General features: G+C 34.6%; 2 protein-coding genes across 2 annotated transcripts; both read right to left on the reverse strand.

The window, feature by feature from the left end:
* Nucleotides 1-2,396: 2,396 nt before the first annotated feature.
* Nucleotides 2,397-6,678, reverse strand: LOC107661536 (prostaglandin E2 receptor EP4 subtype-like). Its single transcript, XM_016451165.1, has 2 exons — nt 5,760-6,678; nt 2,397-3,030 (listed from the first exon to the last, which is right to left on the reverse strand). The coding sequence occupies exons 1-2, from the start codon at nt 6,534-6,536 to the stop codon at nt 2,539-2,541; spliced, it is 1,269 nt and encodes a 422-aa protein (XP_016306651.1). The 5' UTR covers nt 6,537-6,678; the 3' UTR covers nt 2,397-2,538.
* A 722-nt stretch (nt 6,679-7,400) lies between these two features.
* LOC107661538 (prostaglandin E2 receptor EP4 subtype-like) lies at nt 7,401-11,122 on the reverse strand (the record flags this gene model as incomplete). The annotated part of the gene is made up of 2 exons (XM_016451166.1): nt 10,280-11,122; nt 7,401-7,550 (listed from the first exon to the last, which is right to left on the reverse strand). Coding segments are annotated over exons 1-2 (927 nt in total), but the record flags the coding sequence as incomplete, so codon positions are not given.
* Between the last annotated feature and the right edge of the window lie 6,498 nt (nt 11,123-17,620).

Consider the following 17,620-nt stretch of genomic DNA (forward strand, 5'->3'; position numbering starts at 1 on the left):
TAATGGAAAACAAGACTGATGAACAAAGTGATTTTTGCAGTATATTTTTCCCTTTACTTTCTGATTTGTGATCATTTTTAAAATGGCTAAAGGCTGATCTTGGCTAAACATCTTATGCAATCAATACTGCAGCTACAGTGTTTTAATGAAGACCGGAGAGCAGCGGTCATATTTGCTTTTGGTCTGTGATCGTAAACAAAGATTAAATATAATTAGCAAACATTTCATGGGAACGGCTTCATCTCACGGGTTACGAAGCCTGTAAACGCATCCGTATCCTGAACATTAATACTGTTTATTAAAGCATTAGAAGGACGCAGAGGTTGGCAGATTCCTCGCCTGAAGCTCTGGGTTTAATCATCCGTGTTTGAGACAGACATCTGCTGGTTCTCACATTAAACACAATCATGTTCGATTAGAAGTTTTCTGCTGAGCCTAAAACAACCACGGCACTGACAGGAGTCCAAAAACAACAAATCACTGCAGAGTTATAGATTTAAAAAAACCCTGCGACTTTCTCAGAGGAGTCTTGTCATTCAATGATGATTCTGAACATTTGATTATACATTAACCCTGCTTCTGTTTTCATCCCAGTGATCAGTCATTTGTAGAAGGACTCTGACTGTATATTATCAGGTGAGTATTTATTAATCTGCTGTTTGGGAAGCAGGACACACAGAAACTGGAAAGGTTTTTTATGCAAACATCTCGTTTTTGTTGATCTAGATGGGACTGATTTGAACTCTTTTGGAAAACCAAACACGCATGTGTGCAGATCGAGATGTATTTAACGTACTACCAAACAATCCTGGAAAACTTTATGGCTGAAAAACTCACTCAAATAAATAATCTTATTTAAAGGAATAGTTCACACCCCACCCCAAAAAAAATTGGAAAATGTGCTGAAAATGTGCTCACCTTCAGGATCATCCGAGATTAGGATGAGTTTGTTTCTTCATCAGATTTGGAGAAATGTAGCATTGCATCAGTGTCTCTGCAAGTGAATGGGTGCCGTCAGAATGAGAGTCCAAACAGCTGATAAAAACATCACAATAATCCACAAGTAATCCACAGCACTCCAGTCCATCAGTTAACATCTGGAGAAGACAAAAGCTGAAACAAATCCAGCATTAAGACGTTTTTAACTAAAATACGACTCCATAATTCATAATAACGCTTGAGGAGAGAAATCTGCACAGATCAAGCACCGTTTACAAGACAAAACAGTTCAAAACAGCTCTAAACAAATACAGCGTGGAAAATAAGTATTGAACACGTCACAGTTTTTCTCAGTAAATATATTTCTAAAGGTGCTGTTGGCATGAAATTTTCACCAGATGTCAGTAACAACCCAAGTAACACATGCATGCAAAGAAAACAATACAAACAAGTCCAGAAATTAAGTTCTGTGTAATAAAATGGAATGACACGGGGAAAAAAGTACTGAACTACTGAAATGTATTTAATACTTTGCATAAAAGCCTAGTGGCATGCATTGCTCAGGTGTGATTTTGGCCCATTCTTCCACACAAACAGTCTTCAGATCTCGAACGTTCAGTGGGCCTCTTCTATGAACTCTGAGCTTTAGTTCTTATTATTTTCTATTGGATTCAAGTCAGGTGATTGGCTGGCCGTTCTAGCAGCTTTATTTTCTTTCTCTGAAACCAGTCGAGAGTTTTCTTGGCTGTGTTTGGGATCAGTGTCTTGCTGAAATGTCCAGCTTTGTTTCATCTTCTTCATCCTGGTTCTGTAGGTGTTGGGATGGAACCAGCTAATATTAATTTCCACTGACTTTCTAATTACTGATAGATTTCTGCTGGTGTCTTGGCTTTCCATGACTTTTTGCACCTTCCTTTCTTCATGCGTTCAATACTTTTTTCCCCTGTGTCATTCTACTTTATTACACGCAACTTCATTTCTGAACTTATTTGTTTTGTTTTCTTTGTATGTATGGATTACTTGGGTTGTTACCGACATCTGGTGAAAATTTCACGCCAACAGCACCTTTAGAAATATATTTACTGAGAAAAAGCGTGACGTGTTCAATACTTATGTGGCTGGATTTTGATGTGAGAGACAACAGCAGATGCACTTTTTCACTGGAGGAAGCGTTATTATGGATTATAGACTCATGTTCAAGTTAAAAACATCTTAATGCTTAATGATTGCTCTTCTCCAGATGTTAACTGATGGACTGGAGTGCTGTGGATTACTTGTGGATTATTGTGATGTTTTTATCAGCTGTTTGGACTCTCATTCTGACGGCACCCATTCACTTGCAGTGAGACACTGATGCAATGCTACATTTCTACAAACCTGATGAAGAGACAAACTCATCCTGATCTCGGATGATCCTGAGGGTGAACACATTTACAGCACATTTTCATTTTTCGGGGAACTGTTCCTTTAATGGCATTTACATTTCACTGATCTGACATCAACACTCGCTCAAAGTGCAGAAGGCAGATCAGAGAAAATCTCCATGTTTTGATGGAGAAGCGTCCTTGCATGATATGAACACAAACACATCAGGAGGAGTTAAATGCTCTTCTCTTGAAATGTCTCATTGGTTATAGTCACTTGTAAGGGTTGATCTTTTGACCGACTGTCTAAACTGTTCCGATTGGAGGATTCAGAAGAAGCATCAGATAAGCACCGCCCACACTGGTTTGATTGACAGGTGTCCAGGCAGCTCTCAGGTGGATACAGACATGTCTGCGAGGTATTCGTCACCTCCTTCAGCTCTCGAGACACGGCGGACGGAGAGTCTCTGGAGATGATGGAGGACACCTGCGCTCCATCCATGCAGTGGAAGCTGTTCTGTCCCTGCGGCATCTGAGAGCCAATCTTACAGAAAAGACACTTGATGTTCTCGATCACCTTTGAGAGAACCGCTTTATGCAGCAGGATGTAGATCCAGGGATCTAGAATGGGGTTGGTCGAGGCAAATCGGATCGCCAACAGATCTGGATTTTTATCCAGACGTTTCTCCACCGGCGTCTTGTAAAGTTGGTTGAGAAACACCTGGACCTTAAAAAATGACATGATTTAGTTACCAAATTTTCATGCATCTGAAAAAATAACATGAAAACATTTTGCACGTGAATATGTGTACAGTGGGGTCTGAAGGAACATCCATTTGCATCATAAAGTAAACGAGTGACACTAAGTGATGCTCTAAAGTCAGGTTGTGAAAAATTATTTTTTGAACTTGTAAATAAAACAGATTACTGGAGTATGTTTTACAAAAAAATTCAAAATACAAATTTAATGTGTTACTTAAATATTTGTGAAATTTACTCGCAATTTCTGAGTAAAAATAGTTTCTACACCAATTTTTTTTCAGTGCAATATTGAGAAATCTGTGCACATTTTTAATGAAACTTTACTATGATAATATAACTAAGAATTATTACACATATTACATGTTCATAACTTTCTGAGATTTTCACCTCACTGAAAAAAAATACAGATTTCACACAGCAAATTTCTAAAATTATTACATTTTCTGTAAAATGTACTCATATTATATTTATTTACAACTTCGATCATCAAATCAAATCAAATCATTTTTTACAGTGTTGTCAAGTGGATTTTTTAAATTTATTTTTTGGTAGATGTTCTTCAGGTTTGTTCTGGACACTAAACTAATGTTGTCCATTTTTACTGACATTCAAGGAATAAAACATAATTTATGCATTTAAATTTTGTTTCGCTTTTATCCAAAGCGACTTAGTGCATTCAGGCTATACATTTTTTACCAGTATGATTAGAGACTTTTAAAAGGGGCCTTTTTGTATTTTTGTAGTTCCATTGCATCAAAAACTTGACCTTAAAAATGAAAAAAAAAAAACATTAGCCTGAACACAGACACTTTACTTGAAGACTGTAATGCACCCTTATATGTGATGAATAATTGTAACAACAGTTATATTTGATTCAGTATGGTAAATAAAAGAAAAATAGTTACCATCTATCAAATCTGACAAAATATGTTGATTATGGTTCTTTTTGCTTTGCTTTCTGTTTTGTGATCAAATATTTGACACATCACCACTTGCTAAAGAAATCAAATAGCTGATTTTGACTATGTATCCAATACTGTATTTTACAGCAGTAATACTGTGACACTGTGACCCAGGGATATGTCAGCTAAACACTTTTATCGTCATAATCATCCTCCTTCATTCATTCTAATCTGCAGATTTGACAATCATATCGAGCAGCAGAGCGATCGGAGAGATAAAGTTGACACAACAAATGAATAGGGAAAAATTATATATCACTATTCCTATGAAATATTAGATATTATTATGAAAATCTTGCCAATTATGACTCCCATTATTGCACTTATTTTTTCATTCAATGTTGGCCCAAAAACACATTAATATGCAAATTAGATACAGTTTATAGATACATTGTATATAATGGGGAAACCCATTTATGGCCATTTTACACACATTTTGCATAAAGAAAAATGTTTTTTTTTAAATATCTTTCATAACATAGTTGAGAATCATCTTTATATATAAAGTTTGGTATAAAAAAAAATTGTTTGTGATTAAAACAAACAAACAAAAAAGAAATCCCACTGTTTTTGCCTTTTCATGTTTGTTCATGTCTTTTTATTTGTTTAAAAACAGGACTTTTTAAAGTCCAGTTGCATAAACTGCTTAGACTAGTCTTAAAAATTTAGTCTAGTCATAAGTTTTTAAAGTCAATTACAAAATGGTAGCTTGGCCCAATTTGAATCCTTAAAGTAAGACTAATTACCTCTTGGCTAACTGCTCAAACTAGCTCTTAAGACAGAGTCTTAACATAGTGGCTATTTATGCAACTAGCCCCAGATGTCTTCTACAGAGGTCATAGCATAACTAGTGTTGAGCAGTAACTAGTTACATGTAACTAAATTACATAATTTAATTACAAAATAAATGTAACTGTAATCAGTTACTGAAAAAAATGTGTAATTAAATTACAGTTACTTATGAAAATGTTAACGATTACGAAGGAGGTTACATCTGAATATTTTTTCACACACATACAGATTTGATTGATATCTTTCATAAATTGCACTGGCTGCTCTAAAATATGAGACACTAATGTTTCAGGAGTTTAGGACACATGCATATTCCATAACTGTTTTATGTCCTATTTGGGTTGATGTATATGCTTTATTTTTTTTTAAGATTTAACTGTTTTTTTCCAAGGCTTTGTTAGATGCCAGTGTTTCCAGTCATAACTACACAAAGATTTGATTTCAAAAACAGTATCATAGCTATTAAACTATATCTCATGATTTTAAATCTGTATTTAACCTCAGCGATCTCAAAGTAAAAACAGGTGTTAAAGTCTGATTTTGCGGTGGCTGTGCTTTAAAATTAAATTATTCTAATTCAAGTGATGAAGGATTGTGAAAGTCTGACAGTAATCAGCGTTGAGTTCAGCCTGCCTGCTTTACATGTTTACAAAACATTAGAACTTTAGAAAAGTAATAAAAAGTGTAATCATTACTTTAATGAAGTAATTGAAATAGTTACACTACTTGTTACATTTTAAATTGAGTAACTTGTAATCTGTAACCTGTTACATTTCCAAAGTAACCTTCCCAACACTGAGCATAACATATGAATAAAATACAATTTTTGAAAATTGTTATTTTTCAAATTTTTTCTTATGCTCTAAACAATGTATTGACATGAAAAAAATATATACTAAATTCACAAAACTTTTTTTTTTTTTAAATCACAGGAACTTACAACGAGCGGAATGGAGCAAATAAGCACGACGGCGGAGGTGGCGATGAGCAGAATGACCATCTGGATCTCCGCGCCAGCGAGGCGGCTAAAGCTGCGGCTCCTGCCGGGATCAGACGCTCTGCCCGGGTCTGTGCCGAGCGACGTGCGCCTGACGAACCTCCGGTGCATCCGGATGAGCGCGGCGCACACCAGCACGTTACAGACCACCGTCACCAGGATCAGCAGCGAGCTGCAGCCCGCGTACATGAAGGAAAACGCGGCGTGCGTGCTCACGTTGGTCCGCCAGTCGATGAAGCACCAGGTTTGAGGGTGTTGCATCTTGACCTCTCCAAAACCAGCGCTCGGCAGCGCGCAGAACAGTATGTTGGATGCGTAAATGGCGAGCAGCGTGACTCCCGCGAGCTTCTTATCCACGTAGTCGTTGTAGAAGTACGCGTGATTGATGGCGATGTATCTCTCGATGGACATGGCGCAGATGATGCTCAGTCCCGCGAGGGAGAAGAAGAGCAGAACGAATCCGAAGTACTGGCACAGGGGGTCTCCATCAGGCCAAGCGCCCTTCACGTAAGTGGCGATGGTCACCGGACTGGCGAGGACGCTTCCCAGGAGATCCGTGACCGCCAGACCGCAGACCAGAGTGTAGAAGGTGGTCTCCTTCTGCTCCCTCCTGGACTTGCAGAGCACCACGATGGCGATCAGGTTGCTGATGACTCCAAAAATGAACATGATGGCCGGGATGGTGGGCTCCATGCTGCGCGCCGCGGTGCTGTCGTCCATGTTAAACTTCTCCAAGTGTCATTTTGCAGGAGTTGCTCGGAGTAAATCCTGCTGGCTGTGAACAAAGTCATGCCCCTCCTGCCTCATATCACAAACTCATAACGGGACGCCCTTACCGAAAAATCACCGCGTCCCGTCAAACACTCACTCAGTGCCACTGATGCTGCTGTAAACTCATAACGCATTGATATCCGCTTTAAACAAGAAGCGCGCATTTCCTTGCAGGGGTTTTTAAACATTTATTAATCTAGCAGACATTTTTAAATACAACAAAACGATGCACAAAGAGGAGACAATAACATGAAAGTTCTAACAATGCAAAGATGCAAACATTGTAGAGTTTAACAAGGACAGAAATGTGAACTAGTGAAAGTAAATATCAGAAACGAGCGTGTCATTTATTTAAAGAGCATTTTTATTTCGGGCTGGTCGAAAATCAACCAGGTTCAAACCTGTTTTGTTCAGTTTGTCTACAAACTAATAACACTCCCCGTTAAAAAAAAAATATTTAGCGTTTTATTGATGTTACTGATGCCCTGTTTTTTGTTTTTGTTATACATACAGTATAATGAATGTGATGCATGTTTTTTAACAAAAAAATCTAAACAAAATTAAACATTTAGTTTTATTTTAGTTATACTTTCATATTAAGCCTATAGCTAATTTAGCTTTTGTTCATGGTGAAATTTAAATGTTAAAAGGCAAAATATGATTGATGTATTGATCTACACTAAGCAACATTTTGGCTTACTGTATGTCTAAGAAAATGTATAATGTATAATATAATATAATCTTTTAAATTTTATATGAATGTTTTTGTTTTTGGGTAAATAAATGTTTTTCATTAATATTAAATAAAAGAATTTTTGAGAGAACCGCTTTATGCAGCAGGATGTAGATCCAGGGATCTAGAATGGGGTTGGTCGAGGCAAATCGGATCGCCAACAGATCTGGATTTTTATCCAGACGTTTCTCCACCGGCGTCTTGTAAAGTTGGTTGAGAAACACCTGGACCTTAAAAAATGACATGATTTAGTTACCAAATTTTCATGCATCTGAAAAAATAACATGAAAACATTTTGCACGTGAATATGTGTACAGTGGGGTCTGAAGGAACATCCATTTGCATCATAAAGTAAACGAGTGACACTAAGTGATGCTCTAAAGTCAGGTTGTGAAAAATTATTTTTTGAACTTGTAAATAAAACAGATTACTGGAGTATGTTTTACAAAAAAATTCAAAATACAAATTTAATGTGTTACTTAAATATTTGTGAAATTTACTCGCAATTTCTGAGTAAAAATAGTTTCTACACCAATTTTTTTTCAGTGCAATATTGAGAAATCTGTGCACATTTTTAATGAAACTTTACTATGATAATATAACTAAGAATTATTACACATATTACATGTTCATAACTTTCTGAGATTTTCACCTCACTGAAAAAAAATACAGATTTCACACAGCAAATTTCTAAAATTATTACATTTTCTGTAAAATGTACTCATATTATATTTATTTACAACTTCGATCATCAAATCAAATCAAATCATTTTTTACAGTGTTGTCAAGTGGATTTTTTAAATTTATTTTTTGGTAGATGTTCTTCAGGTTTGTTCTGGACACTAAACTAATGTTGTCCATTTTTACTGACATTCAAGGAATAAAACATAATTTATGCATTTAAATTTTGTTTCGCTTTTATCCAAAGCGACTTAGTGCATTCAGGCTATACATTTTTTACCAGTATGATTAGAGACTTTTAAAAGGGGCCTTTTTGTATTTTTGTAGTTCCATTGCATCAAAAACTTGACCTTAAAAATGAAAAAAAAAAAACATTAGCCTGAACACAGACACTTTACTTGAAGACTGTAATGCACCCTTATATGTGATGAATAATTGTAACAACAGTTATATTTGATTCAGTATGGTAAATAAAAGAAAAATAGTTACCATCTATCAAATCTGACAAAATATGTTGATTATGGTTCTTTTTGCTTTGCTTTCTGTTTTGTGATCAAATATTTGACACATCACCACTTGCTAAAGAAATCAAATAGCTGATTTTGACTATGTATCCAATACTGTATTTTACAGCAGTAATACTGTGACACTGTGACCCAGGGATATGTCAGCTAAACACTTTTATCGTCATAATCATCCTCCTTCATTCATTCTAATCTGCAGATTTGACAATCATATCGAGCAGCAGAGCGATCGGAGAGATAAAGTTGACACAACAAATGAATAGGGAAAAATTATATATCACTATTCCTATGAAATATTAGATATTATTATGAAAATCTTGCCAATTATGACTCCCATTATTGCACTTATTTTTTCATTCAATGTTGGCCCAAAAACACATTAATATGCAAATTAGATACAGTTTATAGATACATTGTATATAATGGGGAAACCCATTTATGGCCATTTTACACACATTTTGCATAAAGAAAAATGTTTTTTTTTAAATATCTTTCATAACATAGTTGAGAATCATCTTTATATATAAAGTTTGGTATAAAAAAAAATTGTTTGTGATTAAAACAAACAAACAAAAAAGAAATCCCACTGTTTTTGCCTTTTCATGTTTGTTCATGTCTTTTTATTTGTTTAAAAACAGGACTTTTTAAAGTCCAGTTGCATAAACTGCTTAGACTAGTCTTAAAAATTTAGTCTAGTCATAAGTTTTTAAAGTCAATTACAAAATGGTAGCTTGGCCCAATTTGAATCCTTAAAGTAAGACTAATTACCTCTTGGCTAACTGCTCAAACTAGCTCTTAAGACAGAGTCTTAACATAGTGGCTATTTATGCAACTAGCCCCAGATGTCTTCTACAGAGGTCATAGCATAACTAGTGTTGAGCAGTAACTAGTTACATGTAACTAAATTACATAATTTAATTACAAAATAAATGTAACTGTAATCAGTTACTGAAAAAAATGTGTAATTAAATTACAGTTACTTATGAAAATGTTAACGATTACGAAGGAGGTTACATCTGAATATTTTTTCACACACATACAGATTTGATTGATATCTTTCATAAATTGCACTGGCTGCTCTAAAATATGAGACACTAATGTTTCAGGAGTTTAGGACACATGCATATTCCATAACTGTTTTATGTCCTATTTGGGTTGATGTATATGCTTTATTTTTTTTTAAGATTTAACTGTTTTTTTCCAAGGCTTTGTTAGATGCCAGTGTTTCCAGTCATAACTACACAAAGATTTGATTTCAAAAACAGTATCATAGCTATTAAACTATATCTCATGATTTTAAATCTGTATTTAACCTCAGCGATCTCAAAGTAAAAACAGGTGTTAAAGTCTGATTTTGCGGTGGCTGTGCTTTAAAATTAAATTATTCTAATTCAAGTGATGAAGGATTGTGAAAGTCTGACAGTAATCAGCGTTGAGTTCAGCCTGCCTGCTTTACATGTTTACAAAACATTAGAACTTTAGAAAAGTAATAAAAAGTGTAATCATTACTTTAATGAAGTAATTGAAATAGTTACACTACTTGTTACATTTTAAATTGAGTAACTTGTAATCTGTAACCTGTTACATTTCCAAAGTAACCTTCCCAACACTGAGCATAACATATGAATAAAATACAATTTTTGAAAATTGTTATTTTTCAAATTTTTTCTTATGCTCTAAACAATGTATTGACATGAAAAAAATATATACTAAATTCACAAAACTTTTTTTTTTTTTAAATCACAGGAACTTACAACGAGCGGAATGGAGCAAATAAGCACGACGGCGGAGGTGGCGATGAGCAGAATGACCATCTGGATCTCCGCGCCAGCGAGGCGGCTAAAGCTGCGGCTCCTGCCGGGATCAGACGCTCTGCCCGGGTCTGTGCCGAGCGACGTGCGCCTGACGAACCTCCGGTGCATCCGGATGAGCGCGGCGCACACCAGCACGTTACAGACCACCGTCACCAGGATCAGCAGCGAGCTGCAGCCCGCGTACATGACGGAAAACGCGGCGTGCGTGCTCACGTTGGTCCGCCAGTCGATGAAGCACCAGGTTTGAGGGTGTTGCATCTTGACCTCTCCAAAACCAGCGCTCGGCAGCGCGCAGAACAGTATGTTGGATGCGTAAATGGCGAGCAGCGTGACTCCCGCGAGCTTCTTATCCACGTAGTCGTTGTAGAAGTACGCGTGATTGATGGCGATGTATCTCTCGATGGACATGGCGCAGATGATGCTCAGTCCCGCGAGGGAGAAGAAGAGCAGAACGAATCCGAAGTACTGGCACAGGGGGTCTCCATCAGGCCAAGCGCCCTTCACGTAAGTGGCGATGGTCACCGGACTGGCGAGGACGCTTCCCAGGAGATCCGTGACCGCCAGACCGCAGACCAGAGTGTAGAAGGTGGTCTCCTTCTGCTCCCTCCTGGACTTGCAGAGCACCACGATGGCGATCAGGTTGCTGATGACTCCAAAGATGAACATGATGGCCGGGATGGTGGGCTCCATCCTGCGCGTCGCGGTGCTGTTGTCCATGTTAAACTTCTCCAAGTGTCATTTTGCAGGAGTTGCTGGCGTTTCGCGGAGTTAATCCTGCTGTGGAGCGAATAAAATCATGATTGACTGATCCGCCCCTCCTGCCTCATATGTGTCCCTGCAGCACAAAAGCAGTCATAAGCAGCACAGGTATATTTGTAGCAATAGCCAACAATACATTGTATGGGTCAAAATTATACATTTCTCTTTTATGCCAAAAATCATTAGGATATTATGTAAAGATCATGTTCCATGAAGATATGTTGTAAATTTCCTATTGTAAATAAATCAAAACATATTTTCTGATTAGTAATATGCATTGCTAAGAACTTCATTTGGACAACTTTAAAGATGATTTTCTGAATATTTAGATTTTTTTGCTCCCTCAGATTTTCAAATAGTTGTATCTCAGCCAAATATTGTCCTATCCTAACAAACCGTGCATCAATGGAAAGATTATTTATTATGTATAATTCTCAATTTCAAAAAAATTGAAACTTGATTTATGACTGGTTTTGTGGTCCAGGGTCACAAATGTGTCAGAATACACAGGATACACTTAAAAATATAGGCTAAATATGTGTAATTTTTATTTTATTTTAAACCAAGTATAATTAAACATGCAGGGCTCTATTGCCTCTATAGACTTACTTTTTAGCACTTGTATGCTTTTACACTGCACATATTGCATAAATAATGTTGAGTTATGATAGTTTTAAATATGAAACTAAAATTGCCAGTAGGTGGCGGCAAGCCACTGTCTTAATGATTTGTTGAGTCATTTATTCAATCGATTCTTTCAAAGCGGTTGATTCATTCAGGAACAAACTAATAAACTGTTTTTATGAGTGGATCACTGACTCAAAAACGCAAATTCATTCAGTAAGGAAACACCGCTGTGTGTTGTTAGAGATGCAATACATTGTCTTTACAAAAGGCAATATTGTCTTTACAAATTAAGCCATTAGCGCTGAAAAGGCGTGGACAGTTATTTTTACGTCTGACCTTATTTGAATAGGCCTATGCATTTGCAGGAGTGTCCCTTTCAGATGCAAAATTTATAGGAGGAGAGTATTAAAATGAATCATGCAACGTGATTTACTAACGTTTGCGCTCGTCAAATTACTGGTATTTGCGCCATATTTATATTTAAAGCAGGTGGTAATTTGCGCTGCTCTTGGTAGATTGCGCTGGTCATTATGGAAATTAGGTTTAAGATTTTTTATTTTATTCTAATGTTAGATGTGGCTCCTCCATCCCGAGTCTGCTGTTTTTAAATATTTGTACATACTTTAAAATACTTTAAAGGCTTTTATGCATGACATTTGCGACCTAATTCCCTCGATATAGATATAATAAATAAATAAACAGTGCAATAGGAATAAAATGAAACCATACCTCTTAATCTCACAGAGCTCAGACTCCTCGTCTCTCGGTTTCTCCTGCATCATTTAGAGACAAAGTTCTGAGAAATAAACTCAAGTCCAAAGAAAACAGCTCAAACCTGATTTGCATTTAGAGGAATTAATGGACATTTTGACTCAGTACTATTTGAGTTGGTTATACACTTTTGGCATTAAGCATGCATGTTAAATGCATGAAAAATGCTTGTCATTTACCAAAGACTACAGGAATGCTTTACACAAATACATGCTTAGTGTACAAGTTTATACTTGTGTAACCTCAAATCAATAAATCACCTACAACTATGTGGCATAATGAGAGTTTAGATATGAATGTGTAATCATAAGCTGAGGTTTTGGCTCATCCCTGGAGTTCTTGTTTCTATTTCTAAACAACATCTACCTACAGTAACAGCACAATTACCTTTACAGCAGGAACAAGCACAGACCAAGTGAGCCGAGTGGAAAATCACTGTTTCTTTCCAAGCTTCGGATTTATTTTGAGATACATTTTTAACAGATGCTGCATTATATTTCATATTAATGTTCTGTGCGTAAGAGATTTATTTATAACGTGTTAACTAAAACCAAAAAACGTTTGTTACTTGAAATCAAATAAACTTGAACTGAAATAAAACATAAATACAACTGTACACTTATTGCCAAGGCATCATTTCTCATTTTCATTTAATTCAACTGGAAGTACTAAAATAACTAAAACTGAAATAAAAATATAAAATAAAAAAAAATAATAAAAATGACAAAAACAACTAAAACAACTAAATTTAACATGAAAACAGAAAATGTAAAAACTAATTCAAAATATGAATAAAACTATAATAGTATCTCAATTATGCTTGAAATAAAATAAACAGAAATAAATAAAAATAAAACCGTAAACTTATTTTATATCATTTAGTTGCCAAGGCAACATTTTTCATTTTTATTAACTTTAAAATTACTAAAACTAAAATAAAAATTAATAAAAAATATCAACATATAAAAAAAAAAAAAAAATGATTTTATGCAAAACATCCATAAAACTATAATAGTATCTCAATGATGCTTGAAATAAAATAAACAGAAATAAATAAAAATAAAACCTTAAACTTATTTTATTTAATCTAGTTGCTAAGGCAACGTTTCTCATTTTTATTAACTTTAAAATTACTAAAACTAAAATAAAAATTTATAAAAATATAAACATTTTTAAAAAACAATAAAAATGACAAAACTACACAACAAAATTACTAAACCTTTTTAATGTTAAACTATATTAAACTAATGCAAAACATCAATAAAACTATAATAGTATCTCAATGAAGCTTGAAATAAAATAAACAGAAATAAATAAAAAATAAAACCGTAAACTTATTTTATTTCATCTAGTTGCCAAGGCAACATTTCTCATTTTTATTAACTTTTAATAACATATTTCAAAAAACAATAAAAATGACAAAATAATTATAATTAAAATGAAAACAGTAAATGTTAAACTATATAAAACTAATTCAAAACATCCATAAAACTATAATAAAATCTATATAATTCTAACATTTTGTTACTTGAAATTAAATAAAATATAAATTAAACCTTAAACTTATTTTATTTAATTAGTCGCCAGAACAACAGTTCTCGCTTTCATTCAGGTTAATGGTGTACTAAAATTATAAATAAATAAATAATCCAAATTAAAAAACACAGCAAAATGACTAAAATTTTAATTAAAAATAAAATGAAAACAATATAAAAATAACTATATCTCAGTGATATAGTAACACAGTTCTGGTTTCTCGGGATTTCTTCTATGATTGTTAATGTTAAAAGTGTGATGCGAGTTCATACTGTACATCCATCTATGATTCATATGTGATCTTTCTATCTACGGAGGACAGGATTTGAGCTTGTTTGCTCTGCTCATGATAACAGCGATGTTCTTAAACAAAAGCATCTCAGCATTGTCTGGATGAGAAGTAAACTGTTTAGATTGGCTGATGTCGGACTCAGTATCTCAGCCAAACACTCAAAACTCAAGGTATGGTCTCACAGTAACAACATATTGTCATTTATTCAATTTAAAGAACAAAAATCACATTTAATGGTTATTTTAAAAGCTTAAAAGTTTGTTTTGGTCCCGGAAACAAATAAGATCTTATTAAAAGATAGGAAAAGCTTTAATCAGGATCAAAATATGATTAGAATCATAGAATTCATTTTAGTTTGAGGGTTTCGGGTTACGTGCCGGAACAGACCAAACTAATCATTTTCACATGAAAACCTAAACAGAGCGAGAGGAGACGGCGCTTGATATCTAGAAAAGCAATGCAATTAAAGCTCACTCTGATGCTGCATCATAATACGATTACTGCATAAAAAGGCCTAGAATACATTTGATTCGTTTAGTAGCTGGACATTTATTATGAAATGACACATGAAACCACTTCCCATGATATCAAATCTGACACGTCACCAGTTTCACAAATCACATTTGGTGGAAAAATAACCTGCTGATTAACGTCAACTCCAGCCACAAAGCATGATTGATGATTCACATTTTTCAGTTTAAAACAAGAACAATCCTAAAAATCTGTTCAGGCAGAGCGACAAAAATGCATGAAAATTAAGACAAAATGACCAAATCAGACCAATAAGGATGATTCAATAATGACTAATATAATGCTGATGCATAAGACTTAATTATAGCAACTTAAATGAAAATGAATATTATTACGACACGAGGGGAAGTATCTCAGTATGAAATAAAAACATCACCTAATTTATCGGCCTGACTGATATGTTATGCATTACTAATTCATATATGCAATTAATTAATTTGACATCAGGCTGCTTCAATAAAACATCAGTATCATTTGCAATTATCAACACTTGCAAAGAGCATCTACAATGACCATTAAAAAAACTACTTGGATTATTTATTCTTAAATAATAATTATATTTCGGAGGAGCATTTAAAATGAACTAGGTAAAGCAAAAATGTGATTAATTATAATGAGGAATCACAGCACTAAAATATTCACACACTTGCTTATACTGTCATATGTATAGTTTGGAATAACTGCAATTTTTAAATGTTTTTGAAGTCTCTTCTGCTCACCAAGGCTGCATGTTCGACCAAAAACTACAGTAAAAATGTGAAATATTATAATTTAAAATAGCTTTTTTTTCTATGTGAATATATATGTAATGTATTACTGTGATCCAAGCTTAATTTGTTTAGCATTTGTTTGAAATGTAAAACTTTTGTAACATTATTTTTATAACAATTTTTTTAATTTATTGAAGCATCATGTGACACTGAAGACTGGAGTAATGATGCTGAAAATTCAGCTTTGATCACAGAAATAAATGACAGTTTAACAGATATTCGCATAAAACACAGCTGTTTTAAATAGTAATAATATTTCACAATTTTTACTATGTTTTTGAACAAATAAATCCAGCCTAGATGAGCAGAAGAGACTTCTTTTAAAAACATTTCAAATTGTTCCAAACTTTTGAATGCAAGCGTACATCAAAAACGCTCACAAGTACTCCGGTTTAGGTTGGATGTAGAAAGAAGCTTTGGGAAATGTGAAGAACAGTGTCTTTACGGAGGAATGTTTGTGTTTTTTCACGGTTGAACAGCAGCCAGATTCCCAGGAACGCTGAATGAATACAGAAGAGTTTGAATAGAGGCAGATTGGAGGAGATTGTAGTTTCCATTAAAAGGCCATAAACACACACACACACAAATTATTACCCAGTTGCTGATTTACAGGAAAAGAAACGGGCTGATATCACACCAATTTTACAGCTTATTTTCAGTAGGGCAAAAATTCCAAATTCACTGGAAAACGTCAGAATTCCTAAAAATGCCTGATTTTGGCCCCTTTGTCAGAATCTCCTGATAAGCAGCGACACTCACATAATGTGTTTTGTGCTGGGGGATTGTGGGATTGTGTGACTGCAGACGGGGTGTGTGTTCAGAGGAAAGGAACCGCTGATGCCGTGAAGAAACGCTCAATATGAAGGTGCGTAATGATAGCAGATGTGCTGCTTGTTTGAGTTGGAAGCGGATCAATAACAGTGCTGTGTAATTCATGAGACGAAACAAAGACACACCCCCACAAACAAAACACTGAGACGAGATGATGATGGAGAAACAAATAAGAAAAAATATACTGGTGTTTCACCATTCAATAATTGTGAGTACAGTGCTGGTCAAAACTAGAGAAGTCTCTTCTGCTCACCATTTATTTGTTCAAAAATACAGTAAAAATTGTGAAATATTTTTAGAATTTAAAACAGCTGTTTTCTATGTGAATATCTGTTAAACTGTAATTTATTTCTGTGATGCGCAGCTGTATTTTCAGCATCATTCCTCCAGTCTTCAGTGTCACATGATCTTCAGAAATCATTCTAATATGCTGATTTGCTGCTCAAGAAACATTTCTGATTATTATCAATGTTGAACACAGTCGTGGAAACTGTGATGCATTTTATTTTTCAGGATTCACAGATGAACAGAAAGTTCAACAGAACAGCGTTTATTTGAAATAGAAATTTTGCAACATTATAAATGTCTTCACTGTCACTTTTGATTAATTTAATGTATCACTGATGAATAAAAGTATCAATTCCTTCCTTTTTCAAAAAGTCTTTCTTACTCCAATCTGTTTTCAACATTGATAATAATCAGAAATTATGATTAAAATGATTTCTGAAGATCATGTGACACTGAAGACTGGAGTAATGATGCTGAAAATTCAGCTGCGCATCACAGAAATTAATTAGTTTAACAGATATTCTTCACATAGAGAACCGTTATTTTAAACTGAAATAATATTTCACAATTTTTACAGTATTTTTTGATCATATCAAAGCAGATTTGGCGAGCAGAAGAGACTTCTTTCAGAAACATTAAAAATCCAAACTGTGTAAATCCTGTTATTCCAGTGCATACAGTATGAAAGGGCCGAGACTAAATATAAGAGTATTTTCATTGTTTATTTATACTGTTCAGATTTACATGGCATTGAAAAAGAATCCAAATAATATTAACACACAAACCTCTATCTCAATCGGCCCAACCAAAGACAATAAACATGACAAACAATGCTGTGTCTGGAGGACGGCGGTCACTGTTTGCTCAGACGCTCTT

This window comes from Sinocyclocheilus anshuiensis, unplaced genomic scaffold, assembly GCF_001515605.1.
Source record: "Sinocyclocheilus anshuiensis isolate Anshui unplaced genomic scaffold, SAMN03320099.WGS_v1.1 scaffold479, whole genome shotgun sequence".
Classification (NCBI taxonomy): Eukaryota; Metazoa; Chordata; class Actinopteri; order Cypriniformes; family Cyprinidae; genus Sinocyclocheilus; species Sinocyclocheilus anshuiensis.

Bases quoted from the DNA above. Each gene is read 5' to 3' on its own strand.
- LOC107661536 (XM_016451165.1), bottom strand. From the start codon at position 6,536: ATGGACGACAGCACCGCGGCGCGCAGCATGGAGCCCACCATCCCGGCC. The intron at 3,031-5,759 runs GTAAGTTCCTGT...TCATTTTTTAAG, and splicing joins TTTGCTCCATTCCGCTCGTT to GTCCAGGTGTTTCTCAACCA.